The sequence below is a fragment of the Lepidochelys kempii genome, chromosome 1 (genome assembly GCF_965140265.1).
Source record: "Lepidochelys kempii isolate rLepKem1 chromosome 1, rLepKem1.hap2, whole genome shotgun sequence".
NCBI lineage: Eukaryota > Metazoa > Chordata > Testudines > Cheloniidae > Lepidochelys > Lepidochelys kempii.
Window position 1 is genome coordinate 226450216 of NC_133256.1, and position 18366 is coordinate 226468581.

The window sequence follows — 18366 nt, forward strand, 5'->3', positions numbered from 1 at the left end:
GGATATCTATAGTGTCTAGAAAAATGTAAGCATTCAGGAGAACCAATATTGCCTTCCCTGCCCCTTTGCAGGTTAGAGAAATTTTCTGACACATTTTGCTCCCCTCTGCCGCTCGTATTTTTGTGATCCATGAAATCCCAAGAGCATTTCCTATCTTTTTTTTTTAATTCTTCAAACTACAAAATAATGCAATAGGGCGGTGGTGCTGGAACAATATTTATAGTGGAGGTGCCGAAGGCGGAAACCATGTATTTGGGTTGTTATTACTACTTCAAGTCAGGTGGTGCGACAGCACCCCTAGTTCCAGCAATAGGGCACACTGAGCCTCTGAGTAAACATATGTATCACAACAAATACAAACATATTTACAAGATTGTGAATTCAATTTGTGAGAGAGCATGACCTACCAAAATGCTGATGTGAGATAAAACAAAAAGGGAAAACAGCAATTATTTCTAGGCTTCTAAAAAAAAAAATGGACCAGTTTCTTAAATTTCTGTGAAGTCCCAGTCAAACTACAGTCCATATACCAAATATACACTAAATATCTTTATGGTTGCTGAAAAGAAAGAAAATATATTTGTGTGTATGCCACACAGAGAACTTAAATATGTTGTTTTTACTGATGGAGGGTATGAAAAAATAATTGCTATTCAAGTGTTTATGGTAACGGAGTATAGTAGCAAGCTTAGAAACAATGAGCGATCATTGAAGTCAGGTGTAGCAAATTTTAAGTCAAATGAACTCCAAGGTTGCATTTAATACTTGGCATTTATATAAAGCAAGCTCAAGGTTGAATGTTGCATTCAAGTTGTAAAATGAATGCAGAATGGGTAAAAAACCTGCAATTACTTCAGTGAATATCCATTCAGGTTAAGAATTTTCATCTTTGCTGTTGCCATAGCAATCGGTTCCCCTGTCACTACCACATTAAAAATCCATTCTGTAAAACTGTTGTCGCCAATATTGAACATAAAACAGACAAAAACATTTTTAAAAAATAGCTCTAGGTGTCTTGTTTGCGACAGGAAGCAGGAGTAGATCTTAGAGATGAATATGTACTTTTAAAAAAAGATTAGTGATACTATAATATATTGTAGGAACACAGCATTTTTGCTGCAGTATTGAACTCAGTATGAAATAGTTTGAAAATAATATAAAAAGGTAGTGTCAGTAGAGCTCAAATATTAAATTATTTTCCTAAAATATAACAATCCCAAATGCTATAGAATTAAATATGTTTTTATTGATGCACTGTAGCAAAGGGCTTTGAAAAGTAAATGGTCATTAACTTTGTTAGTGAATGGGCCTAATTCTTTTCTTGCACCGACGTAACTGTTGATTTCAGTGGTGTTATTTACCCTTGTATAATTCTGGATTTAGAAGAGAATCATGCCCACTAATAATTATACACTTGGGACCTGATCCTATGTTTTTCTTACACCCAAAACTCCCTTCAAAATCAACAACAGTTGTGCTTCTACAATGAATGCAGGATCAGCCCCATAGTTTTAATAATGGATCCAAATATCACAATTAATAGTTAGAGATGGTTCCATGAATAAGTGTTTCCCAAACTGAGTAAAACCTGAAGCCTCTTTTAATAATATATGTATTTAAAACTTTACAATATAATGGTTGTACCATTTAGCATGGAAATAAAGAAGTTTGTGCTGATCATAGCAGTGTTTAAGTCGCAGACCTAAAAGCCTACACAGTAGTGTAAACAGAGTTCTAATAGACCACACAGTGGATATCTGGGGTGAAAACATGCTCCTGGTGCTTAATCTGATCATCCACATTGGAGGTCTGTGCACTGCTTGGCTGCCACCAGGCTGCTTGTCCTCTTGTTTCATCTTATTTTGTTCAGCCTTTGTTCATCTCTCTGATTCCTTTCTCCCCTCCCTTGTGTAGCTTCCCTTTTCATATTTTTTGTCTTTCACTTGTCCTTTCCTCTCTGCTTACATCTCCCAAGCTTTTGAGAATGGATTGCTTTGAGAAAGTAATTTGTTTAGAACAAGAGCAGCAGTGGAAATGAAAGCGTTGCAACTATTTGCTAAATTATCTCAGTTGTATTAGATTAAAAACAAGATGACTTGTTTTCAAACTTTTCTTGGAAACTTCTCCTAGTCCTTTTCCATGCACATTCTTTGGTTACATAGGAGCAACTGGATTTTTGTTGTTGTTTTTTAAGTCAGTTGTGTCCTACTGTGGCTTTTTTGAGTTGTCATTTTATTACTGAGTGAGCTCTACTTAATTTAGGGACCCGTGCATAAGCTCCTTTCAGTACTCTCTTTGGCTGCTTACATTCCTTAATACCTCTTTAAAGCCTGCTGGTAGGTGTCATTTACCCAGGATATAGAGGCTGCAGAAGGTCACCAACTCAATGGACTTGCTGTGGTTCCTCTGTATGGGCAACTGTGGACTGGTCATGCAAGGAGACCCTCCCTGAAAGCCAGAAAGCTGGACTCTGTTCTGTGTAGGACACCACCGGGGGGGTTTGAAGCAGGCTGGAGATGTGACCATAGGATCTGTGACCATGTGTATCCATTAACATCAGTATATGGGAGACATACGGTTTGAGGTTCCATTTCACCCCAGGGTCTAGGATAGTGATTGTGGGTCCACCCTGTGCCCTATGTATAGGCTAGGGTGATGAATTCCCATGCACAAAAGCCTATATGATAAGTGCTACTCAGTATAAGGGTTGCCATATCAGGAAATATTTGTGAAAGGTAAGTTAGTTTGTCTGTATTTAAAAGTTTCTCTCAATAAAAAAGACCCTAAATCTGGCTTAAACCTGTAATATCAAATCAAAAGAATTCAGGTAAGATGAATAAGGATTCTTAACCTTCTCTCCATTACCAGCTCCCTTCACATACTAGAAGTATATAGCAGTGTAGGTATTTCAGGGGGTCACCAGAAACCCTCACAGACTGCAGATAAAGGAGAGATTTGAAGTTATCTTCGACTTTTATGGTCCTTTTTTATTAAAATGCTTAGAGCTGTAAATGTAGTAATAAGAAACTCATTTATCGTGACAAAAGTGCTGCTATAAACTATTCTGCACTCATAAAATAACCTTTTAAATTATTGTTTCTGCTGGTATCGATAAATTCATACAAAGTGCTTAAAGGTCAGGCATTGCCAGAAAAATGTCTTTTCAGCTTGTTAATTAAAGGTTTATAAGAATGTGCACCAGCTTGCTCTTTTGACAAATGGAGGGGGGAAGAAGCCCAAAATGGAAGAAAGGGATAGAATGGCAGCAATGAGAGACAAGAGGCTAAGCCCAACCTACGCTCACCATGGAACGTATGGGTTGCTTGTGAGATAGCTGGTATCTCTGAAGGGGAAAAACAAGTTATCCACATTTGTGGAGAGGAGGATCTTGATTACAGTCCTCAAGGAGACAATGTGGTCGAATATTTTTAGCTGAGAGCAAGGGACCTGATTCACCACTCTTACTCCAGGTCTGCACCAAGTTACGTTACTGAGAAACAGGAATAATCTAAAGATGAACCACATCGCCGCATATCTCAGCTCTCACTCCTAAACCTCAGTACTTCCATAAGAACTGTGACCAAAATCTCCCCCTTTTGTTTTTGTATCCCCCAATCAGCATGGAGGCATTGTTTCAGGTAGCTAGAGTTTGATTCACGACTTTGCTATTCCAGTTTAAAAGGTGTTCAACATGGAACTGGAGTAACACCTGAGGTGAATGAGGCTTTGGGATTAGAACAGGGGTGGGCAAACTTTTTGGCCCGATACCTAACTGTGCCTCTGACCTTCAGTTCTTGCATGACAGAATGGAGATGATAATACTAACCCACCTTAGCAAAGGGGTTTGAGATTCTTAGCTGAAAGGCACTACAAATAAGTGCAAAGTATTTATTCTTTATTATTCATGTACTTCTGCTAATGTGCTGACTTGAATTATTTTAATTGTCCAGACAAAGAGAGATAAATAGTAAGCAAACAGCACAAATAGTGAGAAGTAAATTGTATTTTTTAAAATTGTCTCAATTTTTTGTATTCCTTGATGCTATAAGAAATATATATAAGAACATTTTGGATTTTTCTTCCACCTTCCACGTGTGAGATTTACCCTGGCAATGTCCCTTTAAATATTTAAAACAGAAGTTCTTTAATATCAAAAAGTTGGTAAACCCTAAGCTGCATCTCTTGTACTGAAAATTTCATAACAGAAGAGTGCCATAATTTGTTTTCATTCATTTGAGAGGTAGCAGCAGTACTCTGAGCTTCTTCAGGGAAATAAATCTAGAGCATTTTTTGAGAGTGTAGGTGACAGGACTAATGATAGCTTCATTTGAAAACACAGCCAAAATGTGTCATCCGTGGATATCAGAGCAATGAACTAAGAATATAGTACAAAGTAGCTTCTGGAGTTCCCCCTTTCTCCTCCCATCCCCGTACCACTTTTGACTCAATCTTCCTTGTTGTAAATGTATCAGAACTGCTACTATAATGCATACATAAGTTAAGATGAGGTCCTTTCTCGGAGGAATATGATTAGAGGAAAACTCTAATTTTTGTTACAAGTTTGTTTGTTTTTAAGATCATATATTTAAAGAAGTGCAAGAAAGAGCTTTTCAATATGGAATTTTGTTTACAGTATCTTACTTGTTGACAAGTATTTCTTAAATGACTTCTGTTTAATTGGACTCCTTGTTTCATGTTCAATTCCCAATCCTTTCATTAGCAACACTTTTTATTCTAATCTGGGATGCACTGTTGTGCAGTCTGAAAACCCTTTTGTTGTGTGTTTACTGTGTGTTTTCAGTATATGTAACTGCACATCTAAAATTAGTTGACAGTGAAAGATGCAACCACTTTGACTCCAGTTCAGAGAAGTGGGGGACTTTTTATATTAACTCACTAGTAGAGGGTGTGTGTACATCATGGAATTTCTTCATCTTTACTGTAAATGCTAGAACAGTCATGAGCAAGATTTTTGGTGGAGAGGGTGCAGGTCGGCTGCCCTGCACCTTCTGTCATCATTCACACGGGGGTAAAGTGGGTGTAAAATCAAAAGGGTAGTGTTTAACCCTTTGCATTGCTTTGCAGTGGTGTAAATGACTCAGGGTTCAGACCACTGAATAATCAGACTCAGTTGTTGAGGAATGGGTTCCTTTTTAACTTGTCTATTTAATGCTCACAGAAGGTGCTACATTAACACTGTTGGGAAAGGAAATCCCCTGACCACAGAGTGTGCAGCATGGACAGCAGCAGTGCCAGCTTTCCTTTGCCACCCTGCTAATGTACTACACTGTAGCCAATGTACTACCTGCAATGTAGCACTCTTTCTGCCCTTAAGCCGTCTGGTGAGACTACCAGCAAGAGTGCCTTTTGTAATGAGAATGCTTCACCAAGAGAAACTGAACAGAGACCACTAACTCATTTTACCCAGGCTGCTGAATAGCCAATAGGGTTCAATAATTTTTGACCAATGACTTGAAGAGAAACGTTCTGTGGTCTAAGATAAATTGTGAATGTCCAGCTGTTTCTAGGTTACTATTTGGGCATTGTAACAAGGTGGTTCATAGTTGGAATCCAGCCAACCCTGATTACAGAATGTGTCACACCTGAGAGAGGGCCAGGTGATTGCCCTCTAAAGAGCAGCAGGAGGCTATAATAAAGGGGGGAAGCACAGGAAAGTGTAGAGGGACACAGGGAGTGTGAAGGACTCCTGCAGGGAAGACCCTGAAACCAAGGGTATGTCTACACTGCAATAAAAAAATGGTGGCACCAAATCTCAGAGCCCAAGTCAGCTGACTCAGGCTCATGGGAGGAGGAGCTGGGAGGACAGACTATAAGAAGAGACTGGGACAAAAGAAGAGCTCTGGCTGTAAGAGAAGACACCAGAGCTGAGTGTGGACTGTTGTGTGGGGATAGACTTTATTTTGAGACCCTGAGGATTATTAAAAACTGTGTGTTATTAAACCAGCTGCAGGCTGGGGGGTTTGTTATCTCCCTGAAAGCCTTTAGGAAGGTCTTAAGAGGCTTGCAAGAGAGGCTTAAAGGGCCAAGATGCCTGCAGAGTGACCCCTGACCACAGTGGGGTCATCAGTAAATGACCACCCTGCTACAGGCACATTATACTACAGAAGGAACCTCATTATTCTAACTACAGAGAAGATTGGAGTGGAGGGAGAACCTGAATCGTATGGGAGTAGCTACTTTAAACTATCTCCTCCGTTCTTGGTTGTTTGAAATGTTGTATGTTCTTTTTCATTTTCACCTTAGAGAGCAGAAGGGCTGGGCTCGCTCATTCCCAGTTTATACTGGCATAAAGGAAGGAGCTGAGTCCCCAGCAATGGTAAAAGGTGGCTACAATTTTCCTTTTTCCCCAGGGCCTGCAGGAGACCAACACCACACACCAAAAGTGCCTAGCACTGGTTGGGTAAGGAGGCTGAAGGAGGTGGTGATTCAGATAATCCACAATACAGCCTCTCCTTGTGAGCCTCCAATGGTGCTGCTGTGTGTAATCGATGTGGGATTACTACAGTGAAAACACTGCCTGATCTTTCCCCTTCTGATGCAAAGGTCTTCACTTGCACATGGAGGTGCAACTTACTCCCACTGCTACAAGGAGATGTAAACTCAGCTCACTGTGTTTCTCTCAAGGCACCATTGAAGCCTGCCATGCTGTTTTTCAGAGGGACATTACTGGGTAGTACTCAAAAAGAACTTGTTCTTGCAGAAATATTGAGAGAGAGAGAGAGAGAGAGAGAGAGAGAGCACTACAGAAACACTGACTCTGCAAAGACAAACTGGTGAACTCCACTGGTCTGTAGGACTCAACCACTCCCAGTGCAAGTTCTAATCTTTTCTGAATAGAGAAAACCCCCACTTTTTTGTAGGGTTAGGAGAGCAGAAGAATGAATCAAAACAAATTTCAGAGGGAGGGGTGTTTCTAATCTCTCATCACAGAAATTTATGTTGCTCTCCAGCGTACTGATAACCAACTGCAATCTCAAAGCATAAAGAAAATAACTGGGTATCAAGTATCACCTCAGTTACCCAATATGTCTGAAGTAAAGCTCATATAGGTTAAAATGAAGGCTTTGTTTATATGAAGAGTCAGGTCTTTTTTAAATGTTGGAAACAATTGTAACACAAATAAGAGAAGAATGTATAGGTAGAGTAAGTTTGAGTAGTGGCAACTGACATGTGGACTCAAAACGAGTGTATCCTGTAGCAGTTTTAGATTACTGATACACTATTGTACCTCCAGAGGTTGCATTCTGCTTTTGGATTTGATGGGACTGTAACAGATCAGCATATACCAAATTTCATATTTATGGTAAAAATAAAATATACTCTTTAAACTCACTGAACTTTTAAAGGTAGCTTGGCAACGTGTAAAGTAACATCTTTAAACCCCACTTTTTGAAAAACGAGGGCAGCATGCATCTCTTTTCCTTGGATCACTTTTGAAAACATGCTACTGCACAAACAAACCTTGAACTTGACAGGGCACTAAAATACCTTTAAAATAACTAGGATGGTATGCATTACAAGACAAATCCTTCATACTCAGTATTGCAAAATGTTCTACAAAGACAATAGATCATAATTAAGAACGCTTTTAAGAGAAGATTAAAGAGGTGAAACAATTCTCTGTCTCAGAAGCAGGGAGGGAGAGAGAGTTCCAAATGGACTGAAATGCTACAGTGTGCTACTCCCAACTACGGAGAGTTAATACAGAGAAGAATAACAAACACAGGGAATAGTTGGGTAGGTTTCAGTCTGTCTGTGGAGAGTTTTGAGAGCTCCATTGTTTCAAACCCTGTTCAACTATTTTCTTCTGACAGGCTTTGGGAACTATCACTACAGTGCCCATTAAAGTTCCTCAGGTCAGCTCCTTGCAGAGGTTGGCAGGACAAGGACCAGCAGTGCTACCTCAGGTAACAATACTATTTCAATTTTTTTGTGGAATTATTTGAACTGAACTCCAAATCTGATATTTAATTAGTCTTTTATGTGCCTCTTTGGTGTCCAGCCCTGTTACAGCTAACACATTCAGTTGACTGAATAAAAACTGAACCTGTAAATTACTAACATCTTGGCTTCAGTGCTGGTTAAGCAACATGGTTGTGATTTCCCTAGCTGAAAAAAAAACCCACTCGTTTTCTTCTAGGAGTGTGTGATGATGGCTGGGGGAAGGAGAAACACTGGGGTGAAAACAGTGAAAGACCCCAAGAAAACGGAAAAGTAAAATGAGCAATAAATATGCTATACAAAATGAATCTCAAACCTGAAAAGATGCCTACATTGTCCTAAATGAAAAGCTTACAACTCTGTAAATAAAATAAAGGATCAGGGCTGGATTTCCAATTAGACACAGTAGGCACATGCCATGGGGCACTGGCATTCTAGAGGTATCTTACCTCTCTAAAACTGTGTGCAATATGAAGGTCAGCTGTAGGCGGTGGGAGATGGGTTGGGGGCTGAAGATGCTGTGCCTAGGGGTGCATAAATTGTAAATCCAGCCCTGCAAAAGATACAACTAGAGAGATTCTGAATCTATGAACTAGTTAGACCTGTTGTTTCTGGCCTTAGAGACCCATACACTTAAAGCAAGTAAATTAGTTAATCGAACCTAGCCAGTTACAGAGTTTTCACGGAACAAGCCCAGATATGATGAGAACACTTTATTGATATTGAACTGGCTGGACAAGAATGAAAATCTTTTCAAAATTGACAGAATTCTCAACTCAACTGTCCAGGCTTCTTTGATTTCCCCCTCTTCCCTGCAACTTTCTGTCATTTTAATTGACTGATTTGTGACACAATTAATCTCCTTCACAAAAAACGTTTGGAGTAGAGATCCAGATCTTCTGTTTAACATTCTAGAACAGAAGGAAGGAACAGGACTACATTACATCAGTCACATTTCGGCCTTTTCTTCTGGTGCTGGGTTCAACCCATGATCCAACCTATTTGGAAATCGGTCATGCTGGCTAAGTAATAGGCAGGTTCCATAGTAGCTCCTGAATTGTTCTTTGATTTTTTTTCCTTATGTGGTTTGAATTCATTATTACATCAAACGAGATTTCCATTGAGATTCTGATAGTACTTTTCAGCCTGCTGATCAGTCATGTCCTTCTGAAACCTTCAGTTGCTTTTACTAAGTTTTTTTTTACTAAGTTAGTGCCTCTCTTTAGAATCCCTCATTATGTAAGATGCTTGTTTTATTTGTAAAATGCTTGCTTGATTTTGATAAAATTCCTCTTCATGCTCATTGGAAATTTCAGCATACTTATGGTAGTTGGATGCAAATGCAGATATTCATTCTCAGGTGTCATTATGAAGCTGCTACAGTAAATCTCATTTTCAGACAATCAACTAGGAGGCTATGGGTGGCAGCAGAATTTTTGAATTTTCACGGTGTGCTTTACTTTCTCTTAAATAGTGTTCAGAACACACAGATTTAGAATGATTGCATCTGAAATTCTTCCATCTTTTTAATTGTATTATTGTTGTCTGAGCAAATGGCAAAGACCTCCATTGGATGTCATCTTCAGCAAGTTGCTTACAATATTCAGCAGTTTTCTTTTCAGATACAGACTAAACAGCAGTAAGTGGAAATGCATTTTTCCCTCTGTAGCCATTAGCGGGTCATTTCTCATGTCTGAGCAATCATGTAACATTAATATCAGCGTTGGTTCTTTTAATTCTTTTCTATTGTTTCTTCACGTGCATTTAGTAGTAGATCTGTAAGTTAAAGTCTGTCTGGAGGAATAGATTGAGGACATAGCACTTCAATTGTTTCTTCACATTGTTCAGTTTGTGGAAGGCATAAAAGAAGGTTATAGTTTCCTTATCAAGTTTAAGTTTGCTTTTTACTTTTATGGCATAATCACATACTCATTTTTGCCATTTTGGGGTGTCAAAGATGAACAGAGATTGTTAATGTATGAAGATGTTGTTGAAGAGCTGCTGGAAAACCTGTATCAGGGACTTAAATGTATATTACGGTGACAGTGATGGCATCACACATGTCACACTGCTAAGGTCATCAGTGTTCTGTTCTTCTTAAGGAGACAAACTGTCATTCAGTTCTACATTTGATCTTGAAGAATTAGAAAAAGCTGTTTTTCTGCATTTTTCTGAGAGGAGCATGAATCCTTTGTATCTTGTCACTTAACTATTCTTGACAATATTAATAGTTTACTTTTGAAGAATTATGAGTTTTCATTAGTTCAGTCCATTCAGTTTTCTACCACTGCTTTTGACTTCAGGCGTGTTGAGTCAGACATTCATACATTGATGTTTTATAATCACTGAACAACAATCACCTGTTCTGCAGTATTAATCATCAGCTTTCACACTTACTATAGTTAGAATGAGAAACGGGCACATAGTGAATTCATCATTGTGAAAACTAAAGACTGCAAATCAAGATGAGCTAGCCAGGTCTATATAGAACCACATTATCAGATCCCCTACTCATCTTTTGACAGTTTCTAATTCTCCTTCTTCAAGCCATGCCCTTCTCTCCAGCCAGCAACAATTCTGTCCATCCCCCACTCTCCTTAGGCTTACAGGCAGTTCCATAACTTTGTTTCCTAACCGTCATAAAAATAACCTTGACATTTTCAAAACTTCCCTTTTCATTCACAAGTAGAAAGATTAGGCTGGGGTAGTCAATATTATAAATTCATTGTACAATACAAACAGTGTTTTTTCCTTAGGCCTTCACTAACACTAAAAGCAAGCCTCTTTGGCAGAGCTCTTATATTTTGCTTTTGTTACAAACAAGTGTGGAAATTTCTTCTATAATTTAGGATGTCAGGAATTTTAATCCCCCCTACACCCCCCTTATTCCTCATTTCATATCTTGTTAGGGATTTCCAGTTAAATGACATGCACTCCTTCATTAAACTGAACTCTTTGTTCTATTCTAGAAACACAGGTTGGGTTTATTTAAAACAAAATACAAAAAAAAAAATCTTTTTCTTGTGTTCTTTACAGCACGTAGCAAAGTGGAGTCCCTGAGTGCATGGGCGGCACGTATTAGAGGCTTGGGAAGGCTAAGCCTTCCCAAAATAAAAAGGCTGGCCAGGCAGGGAGCAAAGGCTGGATGCAGGTCACCTCCCTTCGTAGGCCTGCTGGCCCGCCGCCTTTGCACCCGGGGAGTACGAGAGCTGGACGCTCCCCGGATTCACACCTCCCGCTTGAGGCCAAGCCTCTGCTCTGCCTCTTCCCCGAGGCCCTGCCTGCTGCTCACTCCTCTCTGCTCCCTCCCTCCCAACCCCCATCCCTCACAGGAAAAAAGTGATTTGGCAAGCAGCAGGGAAGGGGGGAGAAGTGGGCAGAGAGGAGCGAGCAGTGGACAGGGCCTCAGGCGAAGAGACAGAGCAGGAGCAGCAAGAGGCAGAGAGAGGGTGGGACCTTGGGAAGAGCCTGGGCAAGAGTGTGGGTGGGGCCATAGGGAGAGGGGAGTGTTGGAGCCTTCGGGGGGAAGAGCCACAGTCCAAGCGCTGGTTGCCCCCCCACTTCTGTGGAGCTTCCGGCACTCACGGGAAGCTCCGTGAGCCTCCCCAATTGAAAAACTCATGCGCTGCCTATGCCTGACTGTGTTCCTGTGTGTCACTAGAGTAAAAATAGTAATCTGGTAATTTCACAGACGTTTAAGTGACAATTAAAGAAGTACTGTATCCAACTAAAATGAAGTGTGAGCAATCTTACAAGGTGATATACTCCCTCAAATAAACATTTCAATAATGGTAGGGACATTAAAATCAAACCTCCAGTTTTGTTTTATTTTTCAATTTAAGATAAATTTGGGCCCAATCCATTCTTATTCAAATAAGTGGAAAAACTCTCATTTATCTGAATGGGAGCTGAATCAGACTCTGAGATGAATGTCCTGTTTCACTGACTTCTTTTTCCACCTCCTAGTTGAAGGCAGGGATTGGGAGTGCTTTGCTTGTGACATCCTTGGTAAAACAGTGCAGACAGTATCCTAGCAAAGGCCTACAGTGCTCCTATCATTAGGATTAGTGGAGGTGGAGAAACAAGTGCACACATACTTCAGATACATTCTGTGTGTATTTCTCTTGTTACTATGCATGACTGTTGGTGCCTTGCATTTTATATGAATTGTATCTGATATGTTTAATAAGTATATTTTAGTACGGGCTTGCCTATCATTCATTTGAAAGCTCCTTGTGGCAGGAACTGTCTTGTTATGTGTTTATATGGTGCCCAGCACAATGTGGTCTTGGTCTGTGATTGGGCTCCCTAGCCTATGCAGTACAAATAACATCACATTGCTAACACTGGTGCAGCTCCAGTAGTAGTTAATATAGACAGGGTTGTAATGACCACTAGTTCTTTTGTCACCATGTCATCTAGACCTTCTTTGAGCAGAGGCAGACAATGCCGTGGTAAAAATGCCCACAGCTTCAGAAGCTCTACGTGCTCTAGCCTTCCCAGTGGTAGCAACAGTGGGAAATCTCAGGGAAAACAGGTCTAGTGTAGTCATAGCCCAAGCTAGGAGATGGGGCTGTAAGAGAAGAGAAAATGTTACAGATTAGTCTGTGTAAGGGCTCTCTCTGTTTGCATAATAATGAACTCTTTCAAGAGGTGTGAGAAAAAACTCACTACAGTAATTAACTTTTAAGCATAATGTTTGAGGGCTGAACATAAACAGTAGAAGAGTGAAAAAAAATATTTAAATACAAATCAGAATTCAAGAAAACTCTGAAACAGGAAAGGAAACCAAAAGAAATGTTTGTTGCATAAAATGTGAAATGTACTTATGCAACAAGGAGAAGATAGTGTTTCACTGTTTGAATCAAAGTGTGATATAATTGAATTGGATAAAATCATCCTTAGAAATTCAAAGGAGAAAAGGACTAGAATCCTGCTAGGGGATCGCACACAGCTTTCTGGGACATAATGCTCTCTGTAATTCCAGACAGACTTGCTGGAATTTTAGTGGAGGTTGAGATGCCTAATCTAACTTCGGGTAACTTAATCAGTATGGCATAGAACAGTGGCTTGCTCAATCCTTCCAGACTGCTGTTCCACTTTCAGGAGTCTGATTTGTCTTGTGTACCCCAAGTTTCACCTCACTTGCTTACAAATCAGGCATAAAAATACAAAAGTGTCACAGCACACTATTATAGAAAATTGCTTTCTCATTTGTACCATATAATTATAAAAAACAATTGGAATATAAATGTTGTATTTACATTTCCGTGTACAGTATAAACAAGTCATTGTCTATATGTCGTTTGTACCGACTTTGCTAGTGCTTTTTATGTAGACTGTTGTAAAACTAGACAAATATCTAGATGAGTTGTACCCCCTGGAAGACCTCTGCGTAACCCCTGGGTTACTAGGGTTAACATGTACCCCTAGTTGAGAACCACCAGTGTAGAACTAAACTTAGAACTATGCTGTATTATTTAATATTCACAAATTGTATGCATGCAGGAAAACACGGAAACATATTGCTCCTGCAGCCAGAAACTTGGCTGAAGTTCAACTGAAAATGTAGCCCTTAATAAGTATGAATGTTAATGCAGCTAGAAGGCTGAATACACGCTTTTTTAAAGAATTGAACTAAACCAAAGATGAGTGCTTCAACAAGAAGGGAACTGACTTATAACACTAAAGAATGTAGAATTAGGTGTATTGATGTGGGCATACAGTAAAGGACCTGCTTTGATAACCTCTAAACAGTAAGGATCAAATTCTGTCCCCAGATGCATATGTGTGGCTCAGAGTGGGCCTTCCTATGCATTCAAAGACAGAATCTGACCCTCAGGAAGAAAATAGCCGAAATCCCTGTTAACCTCAGTCCCTAGTCAATCACACTTGGAATGACATTGATTTTAGTTTGCAGCTGTAATGGCAGTTGTCTACTTTACAAAAGAAAAACAGCAATCTAAAATGTCAACAAAATTCAGAGGAAACAGGAAAAAATGACAGTACCAAGCCAAATAATACAGGCAGTACAGTTGGATAGAAAATGTACGCTTCATTAACAAAAATCTTGGAAAGTTCATATGAAAATATAGTTTTGTGTGAAAAAGAAAAATAAAAGCATTTTTAAAGACAGGACTCCCACCTGACTTCATTTTACCAGCCAACTACCCAGTCACAAAAAATTAGTGGCAGCAAGTTCTAGCATGAAAGTTATCAGCACCACCTCGATTTCATTAGCAGTGACTTGCTCCTAGAGAAGGAAAACTAAATCAAATAGCTCTGCCTTAGAAATTGAACAGAGGTATCATCTGAGTCTCCCTTTTCACTACAGGAAAGTTATTAGTTAGTAGCAAAATGGGAAATCAAACCCAGATGGTAATACAATCCACTGGATTTTAATATTGCTCACCCATTAAACAATATGTTGAACCACTCCCCAAATTGGAAAGGAGTGGGAGCATGGAAGAGAGAGCTTGCTCACCCCTTTGTGAAGTAGAGTGGGGCACTTGATATTGTTCTTCAGTGACCTCTGCAGCCAATGTATCATCAGTGGCATTGATGGACTCTAAGGAGATTTCCATCAGCCTTCTAGCAAGAAAATAGGTCACCCCCGTATTGGGAATGAACAGTCACTAAACCGAGAGGTTTTTTATTGTCCCTTGAGGCATGCAGAATAACTGCTCTTCTGTGTAACCCCACCAGAAAAGGAAAAAATATGTTTGGTTCAGTGGTCACATGCACTTACATGTGTGACTGAAAAATAAACTTTATGTAGGGAATGCTGATTGTTTATTTTGCTGCCATCTTAGACCAAGCTAAAGATTTCGAGGAGGCTTTCAAGGAAAGACGTGCTTATGTATGTGTTGTGGTGAGGACACCAAGATTTCAGGCTTTTGGGGAAACCCTGATTTTAGTGCATGCCAGGCTCTTTTAAATTCATGCAGGACCTTCCTTCTGTGAAACTTCTGAATGTAGGGCTATTGACTTTAAAAAAAAAAATGGCGCCAGATCATCAGCTGGTGTAAATGAATTGCAGCACCACTGAAGTTGATAAAATTGCATCCCTTTTCACCAGCTAAGGGTATGATTAGACCATATTACATTAATTTTTATCAGCCATTGCTGCTGTTTTTTGGGAGAGTGTTATCCTCTAAAGCTCGTTAAGAATTGAATTGTCCTCTGCTACAAGCACTTTGCCTCTGTGACATGTGAATTTTGTTAAATCCATTTTGAGTCTTTGTTTTTAAGCTGAGTGCAAGGGTGAAGTGAAAATAAAGTGTGACTAACCCCCAAAAGCAGCCTGATATTGAGCAAGAGCCTGATATGAAGCTGAGCACCATCAATTCCATTTGAGATCAGTGAGAGTTGAGTTGGCAATTCACAGGAGGTGCAGAGGATCTCACAGGATCAGACCTCCTGTTATTGCATGAAAAGCAGACAGCTACATACTGAATTCTCATGTCTGGGAACATCTGCTTGGAAAATGCACTCTCCTGCCAGGTAGTGTGACAGATACCTTGGATACGTGAATACTACCACCTAACATCAAACATTTTCATTATTGTGGCACCATATAAATTCACTAACAGCATAGGTATTTGAAATCATTATATGCAGGAAAAGGTGCATTTCTTCTCCTATATGGTCCTAGTACTGGTAGTCGCATACAATGTTTTGACAGCTGTCATGTATTAAATGAACAATGTTTTTCTTGGAAAAACACTAATTGCATTGTGTTCATCAGTTGCAACCTGTTCTCTTCACAACATACATTCCATTTGTTATTTTTTTCTCTCCTTTTCTAAATTTCTTGACTCCTTACCTGTGATGCCTCCTGTAGTATGTACAAGTACCATCAAGTCTGTGTTAATATTTAGCAGTAAATATATTTTTGAAACAGTCCATGTATTTAGCAACATATTCCCCACCTCTGTCTTCCTCCAATTCCCACTTTGTTGTTTGTCAGTTGCCATAAAAATGTTGTACCCTCCAGAATATTGCTGCTCTGATTATTTAATAGTTCTGACTTCCATCGCCAAAATTTAAACTGCAGTTTCTCAGGGTTGCCAAGCAATTTACACTAGTTTATTCTCCACTTATTTTCTTCCTGATTGACAGTGTTAGTTTTACAATAATACAGTAGCCGTTTGTTTTTATGTGGAAGTTTAATAGAAATCTTTTAATCCTTTAGTGTAGCTGTTGAGTAGTGCTTTTACTTAGGGGGTTAGCTTCAAAGGGTGGAGTATGAAGGGGCATCAGAGCAGTGTAGGGTGAAAGGAGTTTTGTGTGTGGAGATCTTTAGTTGGATTGAGTAGCTGTTTAATTTTATGTTGGTTTTGCCCTGGTGTCCGGGATGCCCAGAGTTTTTGCATAGGCTGCCTTTTTATTGTAGAAATGAAAATAAATAAATAAATACACTTTCACAGCATTAAATAATCTTGTCTAGGAATATGCTGGGGTCGGTGATTATGAAGACTATGTAGTACCCCTATTTTATCACAAGGTGGCAGAAAATGTCCAATGTACTGTGTACTTAACCTTTGTCTTGTGGAATAATAGAGATATTTCAACATGGTGAACCATATAGGGAATATTTTTCTTTGGAAAATTCATTCCTTTTAATTATTTGTGCAGAGAGGTTTTATTATGTAGCAAAGTGATATAGATTTGTACATTTTGCACACAAAGTGCATAATACATATATTGTACTGTGGATAATAGGTGATATTAAGTATTACCCTTAATACAATAACCAATGTATGTATTATGGCCATTTTTAGTTTTAGTTTTTATTAGGTTTTTGATTAAGATACAGTAACAGATATATAAAATGCGATTTAAAATGGCAGAAACAGACATTTCAGATAGTAGTAAATTAAATGACAATTTTGAGTAAATAAAACTACTGAGCTGATTTTCTTCCAACTTGATTTGTTTTATAAATCTCAGTAAGATTTACACAAGCCAAATCTGAAGTCTGTACTATGTCTCGCTGTAGATATGTCCATTTTCTCATATGTATTGTATTAATTGACAAAACAATCCTTTGATGATCCAAAATGAGGTCATAATCTCAGATGTTAGACCAAGGGGTCAGAATTAAAGTTGAATTTTTTCAGCTATAACTGAAGTTCTTATGAGTGCTCAGTTTCTCAACGGCAAAGTTTCATGAGTGCTAGTTTCATGCATAATTATATTTCTGTAACAGTTACTCTTCCATGACACGAGTAACCAATCATAGATCTACACAGGACATAACATAGGGAAGAAAAGGCATAATTTTGTGGTGAAAACATAGGAGGATAACCAGACGATCTGGATTATATAACAGAGATTTGTCAAGTCGCTTTAGCCTTTGTGCCTCAGTTTTCCCCATTGATAGAATGGGGATAATATCTACCTTATAGCATTGTCAGTGTTGTGGGGCCCAATTTGCAAAACACATAGGTCAAGATGTTTTAAAATAGGAGTTTACCGGTAGGTTCCTAAGTCCATATATATAGGCAACTGCCTGGCTTTCAAAAGTGTTGGTCAGCCAACAGCTCAGCACCTCTGCCTATACATGGAGTTAGGAACTTAACTGTAAGGCTTGTATTTTTGAAAATTTTGGCCTTTGGATTTGTCTAAATTCTTTCATCTGAAGATGTCAAATTATATAAGCCATAGAAGACAGAGACAAGGCTCAGGGAAGACTTATGCCCTATTACATAACCAAATTAATATTTATGATTCTCCGTTACTGAACACTTTTATTTAATGTCATATTTGGCACATAAGAAATAGTATGAGTACCTAATAGATGGGGCACTGGACAGGGAATCTGTTCCTGGCTCTGCCACTGACCTGCTGAGTGACCTTGGGCAAGTCACTTCATCTCTCTGTGGCTCTTGTGTTTCCCATCCTACCTTGTGTTTGTCTTGTCTATTTAGATTGTAAGGTGTTCACAGCACTATCATACCCTACTATATGTACAGTGCATAGGTCCTGAGGTCCTGATCACTGTTGAAGCATCTAAACGCTACCATAATACCAATAATTAATGAGCAAGAGCAAAATATGTGACTGCATGGGGCCTTCTGGGCACTCCTAATATCTTCTGCAGAAAGCATTGGGTATGCCCTCCTGCTTGAAAGCTACAAAAGGATGTGCTGAAAGATCATGCAGGGTGTTCCAGTAAATCAGGACATTTTCATTTAACTGTTCTCTTATCCTCAAGACTGAAGATAATATAATTGGAATGCTTCTTGTAAGCGAAGGTAGAGTAGCACAAACAGCTGTGTCAAATATATGTCTGTTATGAAATATCATTTTTGTTTCACAGTATGGAAGATGCAAGCAATGACTGACAAAATAAACAGTCAGATCCCCATGTGTTTTATATGGCCATGTTAATGAATGAGC

The 18366-nt window shown here is 39.1% G+C and overlaps 1 protein-coding gene across 12 annotated transcripts in view; it reads left to right on the forward strand.

The window, feature by feature from the left end:
- The window catches only part of PHF21B (PHD finger protein 21B), a 206940-nt gene that overhangs the window by 156238 nt on the left and 32336 nt on the right, over positions 1 to 18366 (forward strand). For 11 of the 12 annotated variants that reach the window (XR_012155497.1, XM_073316272.1, XM_073316281.1 and 8 more), the window contains one exon: positions 7836 to 7928. The exons of the other annotated variant lie outside the window; for it this stretch is intronic. Coding sequence is in view for 10 of the 11 variants with exons in the window: in XM_073316272.1 (XP_073172373.1) it covers positions 7836 to 7928 (93 nt within the window). In the remaining variant the exon portion in view is untranslated. The remainder of the gene's footprint in view (positions 1 to 7835; positions 7929 to 18366) is intronic. 12 annotated transcript variants of the gene reach the window in all.